This window comes from Heptranchias perlo, chromosome 2, assembly GCF_035084215.1.
Source record: "Heptranchias perlo isolate sHepPer1 chromosome 2, sHepPer1.hap1, whole genome shotgun sequence".
NCBI lineage: Eukaryota > Metazoa > Chordata > Chondrichthyes > Hexanchiformes > Hexanchidae > Heptranchias > Heptranchias perlo.
This window is the reverse complement of record NC_090326.1, coordinates 102931218-102957356: the sequence shown is the minus strand read 5'-3', so window position 1 is coordinate 102957356 and position 26139 is coordinate 102931218. Positions and strand designations below refer to the sequence as shown.

At 46.0% G+C, this 26139-nt stretch overlaps 1 protein-coding gene across 2 annotated transcripts in view; it reads right to left on the bottom strand.

The window, feature by feature from the left end:
* vwc2 (von Willebrand factor C domain containing 2) overlaps positions 1–26139 on the bottom strand; it is a 128142-nt gene that overhangs the window by 37608 nt on the left and 64395 nt on the right. Inside the window, exon 4 of one of the 2 annotated variants that reach the window (XM_068005246.1) lies at positions 10556–10639. The exons of the other annotated variant lie outside the window; for it this stretch is intronic. Coding sequence (XP_067861347.1) covers positions 10605–10639 — 35 coding nt within the window. The 3' untranslated portion in view covers positions 10556–10604. Of the gene's footprint in view, positions 1–10555; positions 10640–26139 lie in introns of those variants that run through there. 2 annotated transcript variants of the gene reach the window in all.

The following is a 26139-nucleotide window of genomic DNA, read 5'->3' as shown; positions in this document are numbered from 1 at the left end:
GAAGTTATCGGTGTCCTCTTCCATGAAGACAGAACCAAAGTATTTGTTTATTTGTTCTGCCATTTCCCTGTTCCCCATTATAAATTCTCCCATTGCTGACTGTAAGGGACCTACATTTGTCTTCACTAATCTTTTTCTTTTTACATACTTGTAGAAGCTTTTACGGTCCACTTTTATTTTCCGTGCAAGTTTACTCTCATACTCTATTTTTCCCCTCTTAATCAATCTCTTGGTCCTTTTTTGCTGAATTCTAAACTGTTCCCAATCCTCAGGCTTGCTACTTTTTTTGGCAACTTTATATGGCTCCTCTTTGGATCGAATACTATCCTTAATTTCTTTTGTTAGCCATAGTTGGGCCGCATTTCCTTTTGTGTTTTTGCGCCAGAAAGAACTGTGTAATTGTTGCAATTCATGCATTGGTTCCTTAGATGTTAGCCATTGCCTATCCACGGTCATGCCTTTTATGAAACGTCCCAATCTATCATAGCCAACTCACTCCTCATACCTTCGTAGTTTCCTTTGTTTAGATTTAGGACCCTAGTTTCGGATTGGACCACTTCACTTTCTATCTTAATGAAGAATTCTATCATGTTATGGTCGCTCTTCCCTGAAGGACCCCACACAACAAGATAATTCATTAATCCCTTCTCATTGCACAATACCCAATCTAGGATAGTCCGTTCCCTGGTTGGCTCCTCAACGTACTGGTCTAAAAAACCATCTTGTACACACTCCAGGAATTCATCCTCCACAGTATTATTGCTAATTTGGTTTGGCCAGTCTATATGTAGATTAAAGTCACCCATGATTACTGTAGTACCCTTGTAACATGCATCTCTAATTTCCTGTTTGATCCCATCCCCTACATTACCACTACTGTTTGGAGGCCTATAGACAACTCCCACCAGTGTTTTCTGCCCCGAGGTGCTTCCTAACTCCACCCAGGCTGATTCTACATCTTGATTTTCTGAACTAATATCCTTTCTCACTAATCATTGAGGATGGGGATGTTTACAGAGCATCCTCCTCCCATTAGTTGTTTAATTGTCCACCACCACTCACAACTGGATATGGCAGGACTGCAGAGCTTTGATGTGATCCGTTGGTTGTGGCATCGCTTAGCTTTGTCTATAGCCTGTTGCTTCCGCTGTTTAGCGTGCATGCATCCTGTGTTGTAGCTTCACCAGGTTGGCACCTCATTTTTAGGTACGCCTGGTGCTGCCCCTGACATGCTCTTCTACACTTCTCATTAAACCAGGGTTGATCCCCTGGCTTGTTGGTAATGGTAGAGTGAGGAATATGCTGGGCCATGAGTTCACAGATTGTGCTGAAATACAATTCTGCTGCTGCTGCTGATGGCCCACAGCGCCTTATGGATGCCCAGTTTTGCGCTGCTAGGTCTGTTCTGAATCTATCCCATTTATCACGGTGGTAGTGCCACACAACACGTTGGATGGTGTCCTCAACACTCTTTCCTCTGGTGGGGAATCCAGAACAAGAAGCATAATCGTAGAGTTAGAGCTAGGTCATTTTGGATTGAAATCAGGAAGCACTCTTTTACGCAAAGGATAGTGGAAATCTGGAAATCTGGAAATCACTTCCCCCAAAAAGCTGTGGATGATGGGTCTCCTGAAATTTTCAAGGCTGAGATTGATAGATTGTTGTTGGACAAGAGTATCAAGGGATATGGAACAAAGGCAGGTAAATGGAGTTGAAGTACAGATCAGCCATGATCTATTTGAATGGCGGAACAAGCTGAAGGGGCTGAATGGCCTATTCCTGGGAGAGGCAAAAAAAGAAGCAGATAAAAAATGCTAAGTCAATTCAGGGAAAAAAAATCCGGGGAATTCCTCTCCAACCTCCAAGGTGATCTAAATGAGTTCAGAAGATTACAGTGACCATGACCATCCCAGGGTTTTAAAGGAAGTAGGTGAGCACATTGCGGATGCCCTAACTATAATCTTTCAAAGTTCTCTAGATTCAAGAACTGTCCCTCTAGATTGGAAAATTGCACATATCACTTTGCTTTTTAAGAAAGGAGAGAGAAGGAAACCAGGGAATTATAGACCAGTTAGCCTAACGTCTGTTGTGGAGAAAATGCTGGAGTCTATAATTAAGGATAGGGTGACTGAACACCTTGAGAATTTTCAGTTAATCAGAGAGAGCCAGCATGGATTTGTGAAAGGTAGGTCGTGCCTGACAAACCTGATTGAATTTTTTGAAGAGGTGACTAAAGTAGTGGCCAGGGGAATGTCAATGGATGTTATTTATATGGACTTCCAGAAGGCATTTGATAAGGTCCCACATAAGAGGCTGTTTGCTAAGATAGAAGCCCATGGAATAGAGGGAAAAGTACGGACTTGGTTAGGAAATTGGCTGAGCGAAAGGCGACAGAGAGTAGGGATAATGGGAAGGTACTCACATTGGCAGGATGTAACTAGTGGAGTCCCACAGGGATCTGTCTTGGGGCCTCAATTATTCACAATATTTATTAACGACTTAGATGAAGGCATCGAAAGTCTCATATCTAAGTTTGCCGATGACACAAAGATTGGTGGCATTGTAAGCAGTGTAGATGAAAACATAAAATTACAAAGTGATATTGATAGATTAGGTGAATGGGCAAAACTGTGGCAAATGGAATTCAATGTAGACAAATGTGAGGTCATCCACTTTGGATCAAAAAAGGATAGAACAGGGTACTTTCTTAATGGTAAAAAGTTAAAAACAGTGGATGTCCAAAGGGACTTAGGGGTTCAGGTACATAGATCATTGAAGTGTCATGAACAGGTGCAGAAAATAATCAAGACGGCATATGGAATGTTGGCCTTTATATCTAGAGGACTAGAGTACAAGGGGGCAGAAGTTATGCTGCAGCTATACAAAACCCTGGTTAGACCGCACCTGGAGTACTGTGAGCAGTTCTGGGCACCACACCTTCGGAAGGACATATTGGCCTTGGAGGGAGTGCAGCGTAGGTTTACTAGAATGATACCCGGACTTCAAGGGTTAAGTTACGAGGAGCAATTACACAAATTGGGGTTATATTCTCTAGAGTTTCAAAGGTTAAGGGGTGATCTGATCGAAGTTTGTAAGATATTAAGGGGAACAGATAGGGTGGATAGAGAGAAACTATTTCCGCTGGTTGGGGATTTTAGGAGTAGGGGGGCACAGTCTAAAAATTAGAGCCAGACCATTCAGGAGCGAGATTAGAAAACATTTCTACACACAAAGGGTGGTAGAAGTTTGGAACTCTCTTCCGCAAACGGCAATTGATACTAGCTCAATTGCTAAATTTAAATCTGAGATAGATAGTTTTTTGGCAACCAAAGGTATTAAGGGATATGGGCCAAAGGCAGGTATATGGGGCTCGAATTTAGCAGGCCTGCGGGTTCCCAGCGGGTGGTCCTCCGGGAGCGTGGAAAACGCGGACGGGTAATTGTGTGCGTCCCCCACGCGATCGCGGGATAATTGGACCCATTAAGGCCTGCTTCCGGGTTCTGCGCTCCCCAGCTGCGTGCCGGCCGGCTGCGCATGCGCAGTACCGTCGACGCGATGTAGGAGCTCCAGTTAAAGGGGCAGTCTCCCAAAGCCCCTCCTGCTGCAAGCAAGAGGTCTGGGAGAATGGCTCAACCAAGGGGAAAGGCTGCGCCCCGTTTTTCAGATCTGGCACTGCAGCTGATGCTGGAGGGCGTGAGGAGGAGGAGGGAAACACTCTTCCCTGAGGATGGGCGCAAGTTCCCTGCCGCCGCAACCAGGAAGGCATGGGCAGAGGTGGCGGCGGAGGTGAGCAGCAGGGGCAACACCCCAAGGACTTGAGAGCAGTGCCGCAAGCGCTTCAATGACCTGACTAGGTCTGGCAAGGTGAGTACACCAACGCACCCTCCCACATCCCGTCCCCACCATCACGCCAAGCAGATCACAACCCCCTCCTGCACAGCCACCACTGCGCTCCATCAGCAATCCTCACAGCCACTCATTCACCATCCTCGCCGTGCACGCAAGTACCCACCGTCCCTGACCCCACCCGAACACTACCACACACCCCAATCCCCATGCAATGGGATGGGCACGTGGCCCACACTTCCTCCCATCCGTTCCGCGCCACGCTCAACCCAACCACACCGATGCTCGATGCGTCTCACGATGCAAGACGCACCCACTCACACATCTGTGTTTTGCCTTCACAGGAGAAGAGGAGCAAGAACAACCGCGAAAGGGCACGCACCGGAGGTGGGCCGCCGCAAGTGGTGGAGCTCACCGACGCAGAGGTGGAGGCGCTCGACCTCGCCCGCACGCGACATTGCCTGTCGGTGGCCGATGGCGAGTGTGTCGCTGCCGAAACGGCCGGTAAGGGAAAGCTGACACTCAACACCCATGATCGCGAGTGACCGTATCATCACCTGCCATCAGGCGCACTGTCAAGTTGGTCCACATGCCTCAAAGTGCCCTCTGTTCTCTTGCAGGTGCGTCTTTGGATCAAGCGAGCGTGGAGGGCGATTCCTCAGAGGACATGGCGGTCTCTGAGGGTGCATCGTCACATCAGAGCCAACCATCCACCAGCGCAGAGACACGCACCTCGGTGGGTCCCCCTCGCCAACTAGTTGGGGTAGCACTTGGTGAGTCACTGCGCACGAGTGAGCATGAGCAGACCCTGGTGGCAGGGGCAGCCGCGGAGGGTCCGCGACGGAGGGAGCACTCATCTCCAGGCTCTGCTCAGCCGGACCCAGATGCTGAACCCAGGGGGCCACCAGAGAAAAGGAGAGTCGTCGAGGGCCACCAGCTAATTGCTGAGGTGCTGGCAGAGGTGCCGCGCGCATTGTCCACAATAGCGCAGGCGATGGAGGAGTCCACCTCCTGCATGTGGGCATTGGTGGCGCAGGCACAGGAGGGTACCGGCGACACAGTGTCGCGGGTAGGTGCGGGACTGTCTGCGGTGGAGGACAGGCTGGCCTCCCTCGAGCGTCACGCACAGCTCCACTTCGAGTCCTTGCAGGCCCTGACAACGTCTGTACGGATTCAGGGTGAGCAACATTCCGACGCCACCAACAGGCTGAGGGATACACTAGGGGTGGCCTTGCAAGGCCTCACACATGCCATCCAAACTGCCGTCCAGCAGGGTGGAAGGGGTGATGTGGGCCGAGGCCAAGAGAGGGATGATGGTGACCGGGGACATGGAAGCGGGGACGCCTCTCAAGGCGTCCCCACGTCCCACCCGTCGCCCACCTCTCAACCAGCACCCGCAATGGTGCCTCCTCTCCAGGTGGCCGAGTCTGCCCCTGCCCCGGTACAGGAGGAGCAGTCTGTGGAGGTGCCCTCACGGGCACCGAAACCCAGGGGCCGTCCGCCAAAAGCATCTACCCGGTCAAGGCAAGAAGACGAGCAACCTGCCACTACCTCTGCTGGAGCCACAGGGGTAGCACCACGTAGGGGTTCCCGGAGAAGAATTCCAAAGGCCTTATAATCACAAAGGGAATACACCAGGGTGTTTATTATTTTGTACTTTGTTTCTTAAATGATGTCACATTCCAGATATTAAATAGTCTATTCTCACCACTCCTGCCACCTCTCGTCCATTCTTCCGCGGCTTGTGCAGTAGTTGCGTTCCGTGGAGGCCATCATGACGGCGAACACCTGCTGCCACCCATTGGGCACACTGCTGTGGGTGCAGGATTACTGGCAGCACTCTTCAGTGGAGGGGGCTGGTATGGCCGCTCGCATGTGCAGGTGAGGAGATGCGAGCGCCTCGCAGTGTCTGACTCTAGGAGAACCGTTGACGTATGAGTGCGTCCCTGGCCCGGCGACCATCCCGGTGAGTCGCGGCTCGGCGCATGGGTCGTCCAACATCCTCGGGCGCGTCCGCCTCCTCCGCCTCCTCCTCCTCCTCCTCGCCCTCGCCTTCCTCAATGTGGGTGGCGGGTGTGGATGGGGCCTCCTCCAGCGGCACCCCTCTCTGTTGGGCCATGTTGTGCAGGGCACAGCAGACAACTATGATTCGTCCCACTCTGAATGGTGTGTATTGGAGCGCTCCCCCAGAACGATCAAGGCACCTGAAGCGCATCTTGAGAAGCCCTATGGTCTGCTCAATTGTAGACCTGGTAGCAGTGTGGCTGTCATTGTACCGACGCTCCGGCTCGGTGATGGGGTTCCTCAGAGGTGTCATGAGCCACGTGTGGAGGGGATACCCCTTGTCGCCGAGGAGCCAGCCGTTGCCGGCGTTGGGTGCCTGCAGGATGGGCGGGACGGCGGACTCCCTGAGGACGAAGGCATCGTGGCAGCTGCCGGGGTATCTGGCGCACACGTGTAGGAATCTCTGGCGGTGGTCACAGATGAGCTGGGCGTTCATGGAGTGATACCCCTTCCTGTTGATGAACAGCCCTGGCTCATGCGGAGGTGCCCGTATTGCGATGTGGGTGCAGTCGATTACACCCTGCACCCGTGGGAAGCCGGCCATGGCATGGAATCCAACCGCCCTCTCCATCTGGCTGCGCTCGTCCATGGCGAAGTTGATGTAGTGGGAGGCCCTGCGGAACAACCCATCGGTGACCTGCCTTATGCACTTGTGTGCAGAGGACTGACAGACCCCGGTGATGTCCCCGGTGGCACCCTGGAAGGAACCGGATGCGAAGAAGTTGAGGGCAGTGGTGACTTTGACGGCGACAGGTAAGAAGATGCTGCTTGGTCCATCAGGGAGCAGCTCGTCGTTAAGGAGGCTGCAGATGTCGGCGACTACCTGGCGATTGACTCTGAGCCTTCGTATGCACTGCTCCTCGGAGAGGTCCATGAAGCTGAGCCTCGCTCTGTACACCCTGTGCGGAGGGTAGTGCCTCCTGCGACGCATCTCTCTCTGCGGTTGCCCTCCCTCCTGCTGTGCAGGTGGGTGTGCCGCAGCACCGTGTTGGGGGGCCCCACCTCTCCGAGGCGGACGGCGTGGACTGCGAGGCTGCTGGGGCTGGTCATCCTGTTCGTCCTCCGACGATGTCAACGCACCACCCATCTGGCAGGTGTTGGTGTGAGGGGTTGTGCAGGGTAGGTGGGTGGGTCCTCTGACTGGGGCTGCGGTTTCGTGTCGGTCTGTCCTCTGGCTTGGCGGGGGTTGGTGGAGGGCAGGGGTTGCCCTATGTGACGCGGTGGCCTCCTGCGTGGGTGAGGGCGCACCCCCGTGGAGCGCACCTTGGCACCTGCCACAGGCTGCTGGCTGCAACACGCCTGGTTTGAAGGGTCCTGTTTCCCCCAGTGTGGGAAACTGACTGCTTTGACCGTAAAATCCCACACTTCCTCTTTTGACAGCTGCTTCAGCTCATTAACTGACCACAACGAGCAAGTTAAGTGCTCTCAAGTGGAACCCCGCTGGCTTTAATTGCCTGCGGGATTCCCACCAGCGGGGCTTGCGCGCGCAGCCCCGCACGTCAGCGCGGTACCCGGAAGTGGCCGGGATTTCGTCCGAATCCGGTCACGTGATCGGAGATCGGGATTTTCGGGGCCCCCCCGCTGGAAACCCGCAGGTAACCCGACCCTAAAATCGAGCCCATGGAGTTAGATCACAGATCAGCCATCATCTTATCAAATGGCGGAGCAGGCACGAGGGGCTGAATGGCCTACTCCTGTTCCTATGTTCCTAGGTACATACCCAGCATCCCACCTACATTTGTATGCATTGAGATTAGTGACAGCAAGGAACTCATGCAGCTCCTTTCTGAACTGTTGTAGCAAATCCGCACTCACCACATGAGCTAGTAACTTATTCCAAGTGTAGGTAACCCTCAGCACAAAGAAAAACCTCCTGACATCTAATCTAGTCCTATGCTTGCATTGCTTATGCATGACCCCTCGTTTTCCCTATTCAGATAGCCTGGTCTAGTCCACTCATCATTTTAAATACTTCAATTAAATCACCCCAAAGTCAATGCTTTAGTAGTGTAAAAAAGCCCAGCTCTCTAAGCCTATTGTGATAACTAAGGGGTTTTAAACTCGGGATCATTCTCGTGGCTCTTCTTTGAACCTTTTCGTGGGCCTCTATATCTTTGACCACATGAAGGGACCAAATTGGACCTAGTAGTCCAGATGAGGCATAACGTCGGTCTTGTACGAGGAAACTATGGTTATTTTTGTTTTGTACTGGATTTTCCTGGTTATACATCCTAGTACACTGTTTCCCTTCACGTTAGCCTCTCGGCATTAGTTGTGCGCCTTCAGAGACTCATACTATAACTTCTAGTTCCCTTTCCTGTTCAACAGACTAATTCTGTACCAAGCATGGTGCATAAATGCTTGGCATTAGCCGTACCCACATACATGACACTACATTTAGCGACATTAAATTACACCTGCCCAATGCGTGCCCATTCTCCCATCTCATCTAGATCAGATTGTAGTCTCTTTTTTTCTCATCGAGGGTCCTAACTTTAGCACAAATCTTTGCAACGTCTGAAAATATGTGGACAATACCTTCATCTAGGTCATTAATATAAATAGTGAAGAGCAGTGGTTCTAACACCAATCCCTGCGAGACTCCATTCGTAACTGGTCTCCACACAGAACCACTTCCATTAATAACAACTTTCTGCCTGTGAGTACTCGAACAATTCCCTATCCAATCCAGGATCTGCCCTCCTATCACAGAACTCTATCTTATGAAGTAACCTATTGTGCGGCACCTTGCTAAAAGCTTTCTGAAAGTCCAAATATACAATGTCGACAGGGCTACCTTCATCCACCAACCTAGTTATGTCTTGAAAAATTCAGCCAGGTTGGTGCAATGTGACTTTCTTTTCCAGAAGCTATCTTGAGAGTCTGTAATAGCGCCTACTCTGTGCAGGGTATCTCTAATGATCTCTCCTAACAACTGTCCAATAACTGAAGTGAAACTAATGGGCCTATAATTTTCCAGTTCTTACTTGTTGCACTTTTTAAATATTGATCCTACATTAGCCTCCTTCCACTCCGTGGGAACAATCCCTCTCTAGTGAGCTATTAAACACTTAAATCAGGGGCTCGATGAACACCTCTCCCATTTCTGTTAGCACCCTGGGGTGAATGCTGAGAGACACAGCAGCCCTATCAGATTTGAGACCTCTTATTTTGCCCTGGATTTCATCTGCATCCACTTTGACATTGTTGTCTTTAGTGTTAACTGTCACTGAAAATCATCTACTGGTGTGAAGACTGATGCAAAGCAGCCTCCACCATATCCTTAGAGACCACCAGAGTTTTCTTGGTAGTGCCCTATAATGGCCCTATCGAGTCTTTTATTGCCTTCTGAGGCCTAACATAGCTAAAAAAGACTTTGCTATTTTAAACAGTTATCCACAATGGGTTTTTTTCAAGTAATCTTTTGGCTGTTCTAATGTTAGTTTTATCAAGTGCTCTACAGCAGGGGAATGACAGGTATTGGTATTGATGATGGAGCTTCTCTCACGGTGACACAAGGGACACCCTTCACTCAAGGGACTATAGATATGTCCCTGAACATACTGTCCCCTGGCAGCCACCATAGTAGACCCCACCGTACCTGTATTTACTGAACCATCTACTGATCCAAGGAGGCATTGAGGCACCTCCATCCCTAGAAACATACACTTTCATCCAGCAGCTATCTACCTCATTTCTTCTCAGAAGGAGCACATAGTTAGGAACAAGAAGATGCACACCACACACTTTCACTAAGGGGTAGCCCTGGGGAAAGAGACACTTGTACCACACATTGTTAAGGTTAATAAAAGTTGGGTTGACTGATACTGGAATGTGTTCTGATAATCCTTTGGTATGAGGCAGATTAAGATTTTTGGACACCAAAATGGTTTTCTGGTCCCATACATTTCTATGTTCCTAAATGATGTGGCATTTGTGGATTTTATGTACAGCTAGGCTCAATGGAGGCAATGCTTTATTTAGCAAGGACATTGGGCACATGTAGAGATGACTGTTGTGCATTGGAGGTATGACGCAATTAACTAAAGTTTTGGTCAATTAGACCCAGCCTGATGACTCATGCTGACTCAACTGTTGATTGTGCAGGCAAGTCTTTTGTCTCATAGTTGGCCTTGTCTGCTTCCTGTGGTTATTGCTGCTTTTCTTCTTCTGGTTTCTCTAGGGCAAATTTGAACAGGACACAGCAGGCTACAGTAATCTTTGAGACGTTGACTGGGCTGTAATATAGTATTTCCACTGATCTGACCCAGCATCGGAATCACTGCATGTGGAATGCAGTGATGTGGACCAATTAGACTTTGGTGGAAGTGTGCATCGCATTGTACCTTTCCTTAAGTCTTGTCTTTGTGTTATGCAATGGTGTCATCAGCCATGGCTGCAATTTCTCAACAGCCGTCCCCTCTGTCTTTATGGCCCTACAAATAATGCTGGCACTATTGACTGCCGTGAAGGAATCATGGGAGATATCAGGGTAAGGGGTATTCACAGGCATAATTCTGTTCCAATGGTCTCTTACTCGATGCACATTCATTGAGTGATAGCCTTTTCTGTTCATAAATTGAATTTTATTGAAAATAAGGGAACATATTGCCACATAAGTACAGACAAACAGGATTGCTTTAAGACCCGTCTGACTCTCAAGTGAAAATAGCACTCAACTTTCCAATCTTACCTCATCTGCATAATTGTTCACAACTCCGCAGAGTCCCTGGTAGGAGAGGAAAATTGTGTGTAAGTCAAATTTAAAGGGGGACATTTAAAACTTTTATAAGGAGGGAAACAAAAATTCAGAAAATTTCTGGAGAACATTAAAAGGCATCTCAAATCATCAACAGCCTTTACCTGAGCTGAAAGGTCTGGAGATTAAGAATTGGCAGGCTAAGAGGAACAACTAGGTGCAGGCAAGCGTCTGAAAACAAGTGATGGTGCAGCCCAGAGTCCAACCCCCATGTTATGGCTGCTGAAGTCGAGGTGGTGCTGCAGAGGTGCTTATGAGGAGATTTTTTTCTCTGTGGAACTCCTCAGCACCATCCCATAGGTCAAAACTGCAGTGCTCCTGCAAGAATGTGCAGCCAAGTTTCAGGCTACAGCTGGCCGTTGCTTTCCCTGCACATGTGCAAGCTTTATGCCGCATGGTGGCTGCAGATGTCCTTACAGCGGGTGAAAAAGCTCAGTATTTGCCTCTCTGCTGACCCAGGTTCTGAGAAAGCAGATCTTCACCAGTAACTTTTCCAAGGCCCACAGAACTAATTGGCACCTTGGCAGATATGGCCAAACAATTAATGCTGACTTTTGATCACCCTGGCATGCCTTCATTCGTGGAGTACCATATAAAGCATGACATGCTGTGACTGACATGCTTCTTAAGAATCTTCCAACATAACGGTTAGTCAGACATTTATATCTCATAGTGATTTATTTATTCTCGGGATGTGGATAACACTGGCTGGCCTGCATTTATTTCCCTTTCCCAGTTGCCCTGGGAAGGTGGTGGTGGGCCTTTTCCCTGAATCATTACAGTCCTTATGATGACGTTAGGTAGGGAATTCGAGGATTCTGACCCAGAAGAGATGAAGCAACAGATCATGGGAACAGATATGCACAAGTCAGGATGGTGTGTGACTTGGAGTGCTGTAATTGTTTGCTGCATTAATGTTAATTCCATGGGCAGCTTTTCCCATGGGCAAATACTCATTAAAAATCAGGTGGAATGCAAATATGAATATAAGTTCTCAACAGTATTTGTGCAAACAGCAATGCCCACAAAAGACTAAAAATATCAGCTTTTAGAGCTTCATTTTGTTATAGCCTTTGTCCAATCAGTATTTTCTTCATGCACATCTGTCAAGATCTCAAGCAATCAGAAATGGCAGATTCGCCTCTCATATTCCTTTCAATACCTATCCCTCAACCAACAACACTAAAAAAACAGATTATCAGATCATTATCGCATTGTTGTTTGTGGAATCTTGCTGTCTGTCTGTGGGACCTTGCTGTCCGTCCATGGGATCTTGCTGTGTGCAAATTGGCTGCCGCATTTCCTACATTATAACAGTGACGACACTTCAAAAATACTTCATTGACTGTAAAGTGCTTTGGGACATCCTAACATCATGAAAGGCGCTATATCAACATAAGTTCTTTCTTTCTTACACTTTGCTAATTAGTAAGTGACGTATCTTATAATATGAATTGTGTGTGCCCAGCAGAAGATAATATTCAAATGTAAATCTCATGTAGGTAACACTAATTTTGAATTGTCATCACAAATTATTCATACAATTAAATCTATCGTGTTTATTCTCAAAATAATGTTATGAACTGGAATACGAACATATAAACATACGAATTAAGAGCAGGAGTAGGCTATTCAGCCTCTCGAGCCTGCTCTGCCATTTGATAAGATCATGGCTGATCTGATTGCGACCTCAACCTTACTTTCCCGTCTACCTACTATAACCTTTGACTCCCTTGTTAATCAGGAATCTATCTAACTCGGCCTTAAAAATATTCAATGACCCTGCCTCCACCACTCTCTGGGGAAGAGAGTTCCACAGACTCACGACCCTCTGAGAGAAAAAATTTCTTCTCATCTCCGTCTTAACTGGGAGACCCCTTATTTTTAAGCTGTGGCCCCTAGTTCTAGTCTCTCCCACAAGGGGAAACATCCTCTCAGCATCTACCCCTTCTCGTCCCCTCAGGATCTTATATGTTTCAATAAGATCGTCTCATTCTTCTAAACTCCAGTGTATACAGGCACAATTTGTCCAACCTTTCCTCATAAGATAACCCTCTCATCCCAGGAATCAGTCGAGTGAACCTTATCTGAACCGCCTCCAAAGCAATTATGTCCTTTCTTAAATAAGGAGACCAAAACTGCACACAGTATTCCAGATATGGTCTCACCAATGTCCTGTACAATCTTGTCAAACTTTTGGTACTTATATCCGTCTCAAAATGTCACGATTCTTGGGTCTAATTAACGTTATAGTGACTGGCAATATGACCTTTATCTTCTTTTGTTGTTGCTTTTTGATATTTTTCCAAGGACAAAGCATGAATATAAATAAAGGAAACTAACAATTAGTATATGACACATCTGTATGTCATGATCAGATTGCAAACTCGAAAGGTCATCTAATGTTAGTGATGAGCAAAATTGGAAGATGGCCAGACAAACCCCAAATTTTTTATTCCATTTAAGATGGGAATCACAGAAAATGCTGGAAAAGCTCAGCAAGTCAGGCAGCATCGGTGGAGAAAGAAACAGAGAAAACGTTTCAGGTCAAAGACCTTTCATCAGAACTGGAAGATGTTAAGAGTTAAACTTTTTGAGCAAGTACAGAGCCAGGGAAAGTACAGTGCAGCTCCTCATCTTTCGTTTAGGCATTTACAATCTTCCAGACTCAACCATAAGAGATAGGAGCAGGAGTAGGCTGTTTGGCCCCTCAAGCCTGCTCTGCCATTTAATGAGAACGTGGTTGAACTGATTTTTACCTCAACTCCACTTTCCCGCCCTTTCCCCATATCCATTGACTCCCTTGCTGATCAAAAATTTGTCTAACTCAGCCTTGAATGTATTCAATGACTCAGCCTCCACAGCTTTTTGGGGTAAAGAATTCCAAAGATTCACAACCCTCTGGAAGAAGAAATTCCTCCTCGTTTCCGTCTTAAACAGGCGACCCCTTGTTCTGAGACTATGTCCCCTGGTTTTAGATTCCCCCATGAGGGGTAACATCCTCTCAGCATCTACCCTATCGAGTCCCCTAAGATCTCCTCTCATTCTTCTAAACTCCTATGAGTATAGACCCAACCTGTTCAATCTTTCCTCATAAGACAACCCTTCCATACCCAGAATCAACCTAGTGAACCTTCTCTGAACTGTCTCCAATGCAAGTACATCCTTCCTTAAATAAGGGCACCAGAACTGTACGCAGTACTCCAGGTGTGGTCTCACCAGCACTTTGTACAGTTGTAGCATGACTTCCCTAGTTTTATACTCCCTCCCTTTAGAAATAAAGGCCAATATTCTGTTTGCCTTCCGGATTACTTGCTGCACCTGTATGTTGACTTATTGTGTTTCATGCACGAGGACACCCAGATCCCTCTGTACCGCACTATTTTGTAGTATTTCTCCATTCAAATAATATTTTGCTTTTTTATTTTTCGTCCCAAAGTGGATGACTTCACATTTTCCCACATTATAGTCCATCTGCCAAATTTTTGTTCATTCGCTTAACCTGTCAATATCCCTTTGCAGACACTTTGGGCTCGATTTTACCACCCGCTATCTGGTGCGTGATCGGCGGGGGGGCCCTGAAAATCGGGAAATCCAGGAGCGGGACCGGATCCCGCCTCGATCCCGCCCACTTCCAGGTTCCCCGCTGATGTGCCGGCGTGCGCGCGCAGCCCCCGCTGGTGGGAATCCCGCAGGCAATTAAAGCCAGCGGGATGCCACTTGACAATATTTAGTTAGGTATTTCAGGTCATTAACTGACCTGATTAAGGGACTCTGTGGGATTTTTGAACAACATGGGACTGTTTTCCCACACTGGGGGAAACACTCCCAGCTCGAATGGGCGTGTTGCAGCTGTCAGCCTGTGGCAGCTGCAAAGGTCCATTTGACAGGTTGAGGGGGGAAACACTCACTCATTGCAGGAGGCCACTCTGTCACTTGGGACAAAGTTTGGCCTTCACCACCCTCCTCCTGACAGTCAAAGTCACCAACCTGCACACTTACCCCGGGGTCCGGAGACATGTACCTACCTTGCGGACCCCCTCAGATGTACATCTTGCGGATGGGGGCCGCCGTAGCTGCAGTCATGACCTCCTCGGAGGCGAACAGCCTCACCAGCCTCGCCATCCACGCCGTCCACCTCTGACACGTGGAGCTCCACAACAGAGTGCTGTGACACATCCACCTGTACAGCAGGAGGGAGGGCTACCGCAGAGAGAGATGCGTCACAGAGGGCACTACCCTCGCCACAGGTTCCACAGACCGAGGCTCAGCCTCCTGGACCTCTCTGAGCAGCAGTGCACACGGAGGCTCAGAGTCACTCAACATGTAGCCGTGGATATCTGCAGCCTCTTTCATGCCGAGCTGCTCCTGGCTGACCCGTGCACCATCTTCCTACCTGTCGCTGTCAAAGTCACCACTGCCCTCCCGAACTTCTCCTCCGCAGCCTTCCAGGGTGCAACCGGGAACATCGCCGATGTCTCTCAGTCGTCTGCGCAGAAGAGCCCTGCAAATACACCTACACCCACTCTGCAGTGACACAATGGGTGGCATCAGTGGGGGGTCCTCATAGTGATACCCAGGAGCGGGCATTATTGCACAAACCGGACAGGATTCGCGAAGACATGGCAGTAGTGGTGCCAATATAATGTGAGTTGTTCTGAAATTCAATATAAGTAACAACCATGACAAACCCTCAAACACCCTTGTGCTTCCCCTTCATGCTCACGACACGTTTGCCTTACGCTGCCTACTGCACATATGTGATGCATGCCCTGTGGCTGCAGCACAGGTGGTGGCAGGTTGAGTGAGGCTGGCCGTGAGAGAGATGCACGAGAGGGTGAGTATGGGATAGAGCCATGAGATTGTATGAGGATTGGGTTGCGTGGTAGTGGCGGGGTGAGTACTGGCGAGGTGAGTAGGTGCAGGTAAGATGAGGATGGGGTTTGAGTGGGTATGAGGAGTGATGTGACAGAGTAGTGTTGGCAGTGCCGAAGGAGATGTGGGGTGGGGGCAGTGATGTGGCAGACGGAGTGTAGGGGAAGGACTACGTGTACTCACTGTGGCTGACCTACTGGGGTCATTGGACCGCCTCCTGCACTGTGTGCAGGTGGGCGATATGTTGGTGGCGCAGGTGACCCCCTCTGCCACCTCGAGCCAGGCCTTCCTGGTGGCGGAGGCGGGCCACTTCCTCCCGCCCGCCGGGTGGAAGATCTCTGTCCTCTCCCTCCTCCTCACCCCATGTATTGATACCTGGGGTGAGGCATCATTAAACTGGGAACAGCCTTCCCCCTGGGCTGCTCCATGCAGTCATCTTTGCTATTGGTTGCAGCATCTGTCAGTGGAGGACTGCCCCTTTAAATAGAGCGCCTCCAGCTGACATATCTTACTGCGCATGTGCAGCCCGCCCGACGCGCAGATCAGCAGCGGGGAACCCGGAGGAGCAGGTAAGTGGATCCAATTAGTGGTTTACCTGCTATGATCACGCGGGAAACCCACTAATTTCACCGGGCGCGTTACCCACGCGCCCGCTAGCCCATCCGCCGAGAACCCGCAGCCCTGCTAAAATCGGGTCCTTTGTGTCCTCATCGCAACTTACTTTTCCACCTATCTTTGTATCATCAGCAAATTTGGCCACAAGACACTCTGTTCCTTCATCCAAGTCAATGATATATATTGTAAATAGTGGAGGCCCCGGCACTGATCCCTGCAGCACCCCACTCTTTACAGATTGCCATTTTGAAAATGATCCTTTTATCCCGACTCTTTGTTTTCTGTTAGTTAGACAATCCTCTATCCTAACACCATGAGCACTTATCTTGTGCAGTCACCTTTTATGTGGCACATTATCGAATGCCTTTTGGAAATCCAAATATACTGCATCCATTGGTTCCCCCTTATCCACCCCGACGTTACTTCCTCAAAGAACTCTAATAAATTTGTCAGACATGATTTCCCATTCATAAAACCATGCTAACTCTCCTTGATTGTATTATGAGTCTCCAAATGTCCTGCTACTACTTCCTTAATAATGGATTCTAGCATTTTCCCAATGACAGATGTTAGGCTAACTGGTTTATAGTTACTTGCTTTCTGTCTCACTCCCTTCGTGAATAGGGGTGTTACGTTTACGGTTTTCCAATCCGCTGGGACCTTTCCAGAATCTAGTGAATTCTGGAAGATTACAACCAATGCATCCACTATCTCTGTAGCCACTTCCTTTAAGGCCCTCGGATGCAAGCCATCAGGTCCAGGGGACTTGTCAGCCTTTAGACCCATTAGCTTACCTAGTACTTTTTCTCTAGTGATAGTGATTGTTTTTAGTTCCTCCCTCCCCTTTGCCCCTTGATTTTCTACTATTATTGGCAACAATGATTTCAATAACTTCAGATCATTACCACTGCTCCCATTTTTTCGGTCAGCTAGTGCTGGTAATGGTTCTGCTGTTGCCATTTACAGCTACTCCTGATCAATCTTTTGTTTCTTAACCTGTCCCATTACCACTCTCCTTGCCTTGCACCATCATCCCTTTTGTCACTTAATCACTCGTGCCCTCCACCCTACCATAGATCTTCCCTTTTGTTCTTTCTTCCCCACCCTTCCCTCCCCCCTTTTCCTGGCTCTGTACTTGCTCAAAAACTTTAACTCTTTTAACATCTTCCAGTTCTGATGAAAGATCTTCGACCTGAAACGTTAACTCTGTTTCTTTCTCCACAGTTGCTACCTGACCTGCTGAGCTTCTCCAGCATTTTCGGCTTTTATTTCAGATTTCCAGCATCCGCAGTATTTTGCTTATGATTAAAATGGAAATTATGTCGGTTTTTTTGCATACTAATTTGCATATTTGCCAGTGCAAATTAAAATAATGCTGTTTGTCAAGAAATTATGCAAAAGTGGTACAAGGTCCATTGTTCGCTATTGGGCATAAAAGAAGCATTTTAATGTCCTTTAGACTCCACTGATGGGGAGTAAAATATCAAATTTATTGTTGCTTGTTATCAACCATCTGCCAGTCAGAGTGTTCTCAGTTGTTGTGTTTTTAGGGAGGGAGATATTGGCAGAACCTGATTCATTTCATTGATGGTAGCCATGCAGTACTTCATGACCCAGGTTGTCCCACCTTTCCAGCTGAAATTAACTGTGTGGAGCCAAATGGAATCCACAAGGAGAAAAAAAATCAGAAGACTAATAACAAGAAATCAGTCCGAAAAATTAAATCCACTGATATTTAGCTTTACTCATTAACATCTAGAAGCATGTAAATAAAATTCCTAGAATTTCACAATCCACAAAAGCAGACAAATCTTCAATTTGCATTCCAGACATTCAGTCAAATTAACACAACTACAATTATCAGGATGGTTTTCATGGTTTGAGAACTGATCAGTGCACCACAAAGCAAGTTACTGTTATGATAGCGGTTCTATTGTGATTTAATAATGTAGTTGTTGAACAGAATCTAGTTGCTGCATCTTAGGAGCTTGGAATTAGTTAATCAGCTTAGCTTAGCTTCAGTTAATCATATGTATGATTAACACACAAAATGTCTGGGATAATTTTACGGATTTGTGGTAAATATGATCCTGGTGAATGGACGGGAAGATCCTGTGGGGCTTGGTGGGGTCCACACTTGAATTCCTAATGGCGATAATTCCAAGTTCCTGTGCTTCCAGTGGGGCAGCCACACTCACAGGGTGCGTGTTGGAGATAGCGCACTTTTGATTCCATGGCTGGATAATGAGATTTCTCTTAATTTGCACTCCTGACAGATGAAGCTCTGTGCTGGGAGCACAAATTTGTAAAATTTACCCAGTAAAATTTGTCTTTTTCCTGGTGTCATTATTCCCTTCTTGTCGGGATGGAAGAATAAATAAGAAAATTGAAGATATTCGGTATATGTACTTACAGTTTGGGTCCAGCAGCAAGGCAAAGGGTCCTCTTTGCCTTGTTGCTGGGCCCCTCCAGTCTGAGGGGATCCTGGCACAAACCCACCACCAGCTTTGTGGGGTACCTCTGTGTCCCAATGCCCTGGGACATACTGCCAGGAAATTGAGACGGAAGACTGGAAATGACCCTTTTCACCTCATTTACATGGGTATGTCAGACCTGCAACTGTGTGCTCTGCCCCTTGGGGGTAGTCCCAGGAATCCTCCAGGCAAATAGAGGGGGTGGAGACCAGGCAAAATGAATCTCTGCTCCTTTAACCTGATTTTTGCGCTCTGGAATAGGCATAAGTTTTGAGTCCTTTTTTGGTCTCTCTGATTGTCTTATGTTAACTACAGGTTGATCAAGCAGTTGTTAAAGCACTAAAGTAACTTCATCAGAGCCAAATAACTAACCTGCATAAGAGGGACAAGTAGGTGATCTGTGGGTAGCAGAACTTTTAGGGGCCAGTGAACATAACATAATTAGGTTTACAGCCAGAACAGATAAAGAAAAATGGAATTAAAAACATAGGCCTTGGACTGGAAAAGAGCAAATATTAACAGGATAACAGGGCACTGAGCCCAGATTAACTGGATGGAACAGCTGGCAAAGAAAATAGCAGACCAGCAGTAGAAAATGTTTAAGTACAAATTGGGTTAAGATAAAAAATATTCCAACCAGGACTAAAGGGACTGTGGCAAAAGTCAGAAAATCATGTTGGTTGTGAATCAGGTGCCCTGACGCCTGATCCAAATTCACATTATACATTCTTATCACACCAAATTTTAGAATTTAATTCACAATAAAACTAAGGCTAATGATGTAAAGGAAAACCAAGCAACATATCAAAAGAGAACAAAAAAAGGAAATTAGAAGGGTTAACACAAAATGAGAACAGTCTGGCAGTTAAAATAAAGGGTAATAACAAAGGCTTTTAGAAGCACATCAATAGCTAGAGGACAGTCAAAGAAGAAGAGCCACTAAGTGAAAAGGAAAGCAGTCATCTAGTAGTGAATAAAGGAACGGCAGAGATACATGACAAGCATTTGACTCTGTATTTCCAGAGGAACGTGAAGGGAGGACTATAGGAACGTTAAAGGAGGATGTTGATATAGGGATATATTTTCCAATGCTGGACTTTTTGGAGCCAAACAATGTGCAGCTGGCTTTGCACCTGTGCACCAACGGCCTCATCAGTTCTTCCAGGGTCGACCCTAATGTAATTTTCATGGTGAGCTCCCAGCCTGGATTGGGCCTCCTGTTGAGAGCTCGCTCAACAGTGGGCCAGTATTTCCGGCACTGTTTCCTGCAGCAACAACGTAAAGAAAGGTTTAATTATGGCTGGTAAAAATTGTCCAGAACTTTGAAATATTCTCAAATATTGAAGCAGCGATTGACAATAACCCCACGCTTCACAGATGCAGCTGTTTGAGCTAGTGCTCCAGGATGAGGGTTGTCATGTTCTCAGCACTCCAGCATATCCTTGCCATAGGACAGTGGTGCGGAGTACGTGGGAGAAGGTGTTGCAAAGGGTGAATGCTGTATCTAATGTCCAGATGACCTGGGTGCAGGTAAAAAAAAAGTTTGGTAGCCTAAGAAAATCTCTCACGGTAAGGCTATCCAGCATTGCTCTATACCAAATAGAATGGCAAAGTATGCTTCCCTCTCTATTGTACTTTGACTGCAGCCACATACAAAAAACTCAGTCAACCTTATTACTCTTTCATAGCATTCCCTACCTGCAGCAGGGCACACTTTATAGCCGCAATTTTAAATTGCAACTATTATTATACTTACATTTGTAAAGATGTGTACAGAAAGCAATTTTTAAGAAAACCTAGGGGCCTGATGTATGTTCATTTACTCACACAAACGTTGAAATGGAGGATAGTGATATGGATGCATCAATAATGCCCTGGACTTTGGGGAATACTGCAATACAAAAAAAATTACACTGCCCTCTCATTCTGCTGCTGGTTCTCAATGGTGAAAATGGATGAAGATGTTTGCCCTGGTGGACGATGCATCAATGACTTGATTGATGTATTGGTGCATTGCAGATTGACTGATGTCCACTGAGGTAGTCTGGCAGCAGCCAGAGGCATAAAAGTTTAATGCTGTGGTGACATTCACTGCTACTGCCAATACTGTACCTGTGGTCAATGTTATCTGCAGGCCAAATTCCAACGCAGTCATTTCCTCCCTAGTGAAGTGAAGCCCATGAAGGCAGTTGTCCTTGTACATTGCCAGTTAGAGGTGCTTGGGTCTGTACACTTGGTTGTATGGGTAAAGGCAGGTGAAAGTGAACTTGCCTCATCCTCTTCTTCCTCAGTCAAAAAAACTTAATCACAAAGGAACACCCATTTCCCATATTCAAAATTTAGTCTGTAGCAATCAAAAATATTACTTTATGAAGTCACTCCTGAAAGACCAAAATATTGCTTGCCTTTACAGTTTATGTTGTATGGGCGAGCCAAGTACACAGCGTATTCTTGGGAAAATCAGAAAATCACTCAAGCATTCATTTCCATCTAATTAACAGTACATTTTACCACCTAAGTGAAGCTCTTCCTCATATTGTGTGAGACAACTTTAGGTTCATCTAAATGGCTGGCTGGAAACTCCTGCACAGCTTGATTTGAAATAGTCCTCGCCTGATTTCTTAGCCCTCGCACACCCAAATGGCACTGGTAGAAATAATCATATTAATTGGTAAAATCACCCCACAAATATTAAAAAGGAAATTGTGGTAAAAGGATTAATGGGATTGCAAGTTGATCACTGGGCCTGGAAATCTGAAATCCAGAATACTGAGAGAGGTTTGTGATGAAATAGCAAAGGCGTTAATTATCCAAAATTCTTTGTAAACAAAATTGTAATAAAGGTTGAGAGAGTGGGGAATGTTACACTCCTGTTCAAAAAAGTCATGTAATTATAGACCAGTTAGCTTCAAATCTGTACTCAGAAAACTGCTAGAGATGATAGAAGGCATTAACATTTATTATTGCTTTGAAAGATATGGGATAAATATGGACACGGATTTGGAAAAGGCTGATTATGCTTGACTAATTAAATTCCTGAGTAACCACTGAGTATACTGGCAACGGGAATCCGATGGATGTGATATGTTGAGATTTTTTTTAAAAGCATTTGATAAAGTACCACATACAAGACTTACTTACAGAGACTAAGGCCCATGGCATTAAAGATGAAATGGCAACATGGAGAGAGGAATGGCTAAAGGGTAAAAAGGAAAAAGGAAAGAAAGAACTTACATTTATATAGCACCTTTCCTGTTGTCAGGATGTTCCAAAATGCTTCACAATCAATGAATTAATTTTAAATTGTAGTCATTGTTGTTTTATAGGCAACCACAGCAGCCAATTTGTACATAGCAAGGCCCCGCAAACATCAAACAAGATGAATGACCAGTTAAACAGTTTCTGGTAGAGGGGAGATGAGAAGAATATTCTTTACGCAGCAAGTTGTTATGTTCTGGAATGCAATGCCTGAAATGCTGGTGGAGGCAGATTCAATAATAACTTTCAAAAAGGAATTGGATATATACTTGAAAAGGAAAATTTTGTAGGACTATGGGGAAGGGGCAAGGGAGTGGGACTAATTGGATAGCTCTTTTAAAGAGTCGGCACAGGCACGATGGACCGAATGGACTCCTTCTTAACTTGTCCCATTACCACCCTCCTTGCCTTGCACCGTCATTCTTTTTGTCATTTAATCACTCTTGCCCTCTACCCTATTACAGACCTTCCCTTTGATCTTTCCTCCCCTGCCCCCCCCTTTCACTGGCTCTATACTTGCTTAAAAACTGTTAACTCTTTAACATCTTCCAGTTCTGATGAAAGATCTTCGACCTGAAACGTTAACTCTATTTCTTTCTCCACAGATGCTGCCTCACTTGCTGAGCTTCTCTAGCATTTTCTGTTTTTATTTCAGATTTACAGCATCCGCAGTATTTTGGTTTTGGCCTTCTTCTGTGCTGTATGGTTCTATGGTAGCATTACCTGAAGAATGAATGTTCACAAGGACTCTGGGATAACTCTCAGCTCTTTGAATAATGCCATGGATTCTTTTACATCCACCTGAACAGGCAGACAGGGCCTTGGTTTAACAACTCATCTGGAAGCTAGTATTGTGCCCTGGGGTCTCTTGTTCTCCATACACATAAATGATTTGGACATCAGCATTGAAACACTAATATCAAAATTTGCTGATGACATAAAACTAAGCAGCGTGGCAAACAGTCATCGTCATCATTCAGCAACACATTATTTTTATTCTCCCCTAATCATTGTTGTCATTCTCTTCCTCCTTGTCGTGTGGCATCTTTGGAAGAAGAGGAAATGAAAGTATGTGAATGCAGCACCCAGAGAGAGTGACAAGGTAGAGACACATTTGGAGTTCTATGGCAGCTTGGTTCTGTAGCAGGAATAGGTACTGCATAATTCCAACTCATCTGCAGCTGGGACTGGCCTACTAACCTCGTTATTGCCAACTACCAAAAGCTGTTTGCCTCCCCTAGAGCTCGATAACTGGTTGCTCCAAATCTGCTGGTTCCCTTATGTCCGAGGTCTTTGCTGGTTGCTTGTCTCTCCCGCGCATGGTGTGCCAATTTTTTTAAAATTTGTTCATGGGATGTGGGCGTCGCTAGCAAGGCCAGCATTTATTGCCCATCCCTAATTGCCCTTGCGAAGATGGTGGTGAGCTGCTTTCTTGAACCGCTGCAGTCCATGTGAAGATTCTCCCACAGTGCTGTTAGGGAGTTCCAGGATTTTGACCCAGCGACGATGAAGGAACGGTGATATATTTCCAAGTCAGGATGGTGAGTGACTTGGCGGGGAACGTGCAGGTGGTGTTGTTCCCACGTGCCTGCTGCCCTTGTCTTTCTAGGTGGTACAGGTCACGGGTTTGGGAGGTGCTGTCGAAGAAGCCTTGGCGAGTTGCTGCGGTGCATCCTGTGGATGGTACACACTGCAGTCACAGTGCACCGGTGATGAAGGGAGTGAATGTTTAGGGTGGTGGATGGGGTGCCAATCAAGCGGGTTGCTTTGTCCTGGAACAATCTTAATAGAAGTAAATGAAAGTAAGCAGATGAAGGGAATCTTCCAGGTGGCAGTGGACAGATGCTATATCTGAAAAGACAAGTGCTTGAAGGGCTGTGTAACGTGAGAGGGTGGACTTGTAAGGGGCAGCATGTAAAAAGGGCTTGTGAGAGAAGTTGTAAATATTGGTTAAAGGTGGAAGAGTTGGGGAGTCATTGAACCATGGTGTACTGTTATTGAAGCCTTGTTATTACATTGAAGGAGTGAAGGTGATCTTTGGAGAGAACCCTTTGGTGCCAGTGTAAGCAGGGTCAGGTCATGGTTTTCTTAACTTGGCCACCCTCAGCCACTCCTCGGCAGGTAAATTAAAGACTACCACTACAGGCCTGCTTGTTGAATGATCAGGATTTGCTTAATTTTCACAGCCATTTACCACAAAAATTGTGCACTTCACAGCAGGATTAAAGACCTTTCCAACATTTATGGCTTATTAGTTATTTAAGAGGTGTTAAAGGATCACTGTTACAGGTACATTGTGATTGGTTGCTAGTTTTTCCAATTACTAGTCACAAATTTATTCTCAAGAAGTACTTGTTTCAAAAACATGCATTCGTGCAATTTCATTAATCTCAATAAAAATGAGCATTTCGCCCAATTTTTGAAAAAAAAATAGAAATTTCAGCCCTATCAAGACTATTGCTCAGAGTAAATCAGCAAGATACAGTTATATATATTCAGAAATGATAAAGCTGTCCTTTTGCTCTCCTTTCAGACCACTTTCTGCAGTAACTGGTTGTCAACAAGCAACAGTATAAAAATGTTATTGGCCTCTGGTGCCTCACAGTTAGACGTACTGCTCTACAAAGGCTACTCGGTGTATTGAATGGAAGTAATAATGATCAATATATATGAATGCTGCTCAAGTTTGTAACAAAATCAGTATAATATATTGAGTTATGTTAATGCTCATGAGGTGAATTCTCTATCCATGTTTTGCTTGTTTTTTTTAAATTGCAACATGTTTTATTAAGCTAAGTCAACAATCAACAGCCAGGATGTGTATTAATTTACTTGATATTGAATAATGATTCAGATGAAGTTTACATAATCATACTAATTAATAAGCACTCTGGGACAATTTACAACCTGTTGGGCATTAAAGCACTTTAGACAATTAGGTGTCTAAACGATCTTCCGATAGCATCAGGACAAGAGTACTGCAAATTTTGATACCCACCGTCTTAATCAAGTGCACCTCAGTGAAACATCTAAACAAGCAGGAATTAAATCAATTGATCCGTATAAATTACTGGATAGAATTCAGAATTGACTAGAAAATATTAATATCACAAAAAAGGAGGATGGTCTGACTTGCTGAGCAGGAGTTCCTGAATTGCCTAGGAGCTCATGGCCAAGGGGTCATCAAACATTCACAACTGGCCCTAATTAGCCCCAACCCATACAGTGTGAGGGAGGCCTGGGAATAGAATGTATGGTGGTTCAACTTCATTTCAATGAAAAGAAAGGACCTGACAGAAGTAACAGAAATGATCCAATAATGTGAATTTTGTGGTTGCCCGCTGCAGGACCAGAATAAGTATCCAGATCTTGGATTACTCACGAGCAACTGCATGGATGATCTCCTTGTCTAAAGAAATACATTTTACTCATACAGTGAGTTAGACTGCTGTACTTTCAATTCAGGTGAGTGATTTGGTAAACACTCATCCCACAAAGCCTTAGTGCAGTGCTAGATAATAGGTTCTCCAAAATGGCCGTCGTCACCAAGTTTAGTGGAGATCAATAAACAGCAAGCAATAGAAAATAAAGCACTAACCGCAGTCCCACATGCTTGCCTCTAAGTGTCAGCTTGGCTCGGTGATAACACTCTCATCTCTGAGATGGAATGCTGTATGTTCCAGCCCTTTTCCAGGACTTGATCACATAATCTGGCCTGACAATTTAGTGCAGTACTGAGGGAGTGCTGCATTGCTAGAGGTGTCGTCTTTGGGATATGTTAAATCAAGGCACCAGGTTCAGGTGAATGTAAAAGATCCAATGACACTATTTGAAGAAGAGCAAGGAGCTGTCCTGGACAACATTTATCCCTCAACTAATACCACCAAAAAAAATTAACTGGTTATTTATCTCATTGATGTTTGTGGAATCTTGCTGCTGCATTTGCCTACAAAATAACAGTAACTACACTTGATAGATGCATTTAAGGGGATGCTAAATAAGTATGTGGGGGAGAAAGGAATAAAAGGATATGTTGATAAGGTGATGGAGACTCTTATGGAGCATAAACACCGGCATTGACCTGTTGGGCCAAATGGTCTGTTTCTGTGCTGTAAAAATTCTATGTAATTCTATATAAAGTAATTTGTTGGGTGTGATGTATTTTAGGACATCCTGAGGATGTGCAAGTCGCTATATATAAATCCAAGTACCTTTTTCTTTTTGGGTGTTCCATGTAATTTCTTTTTC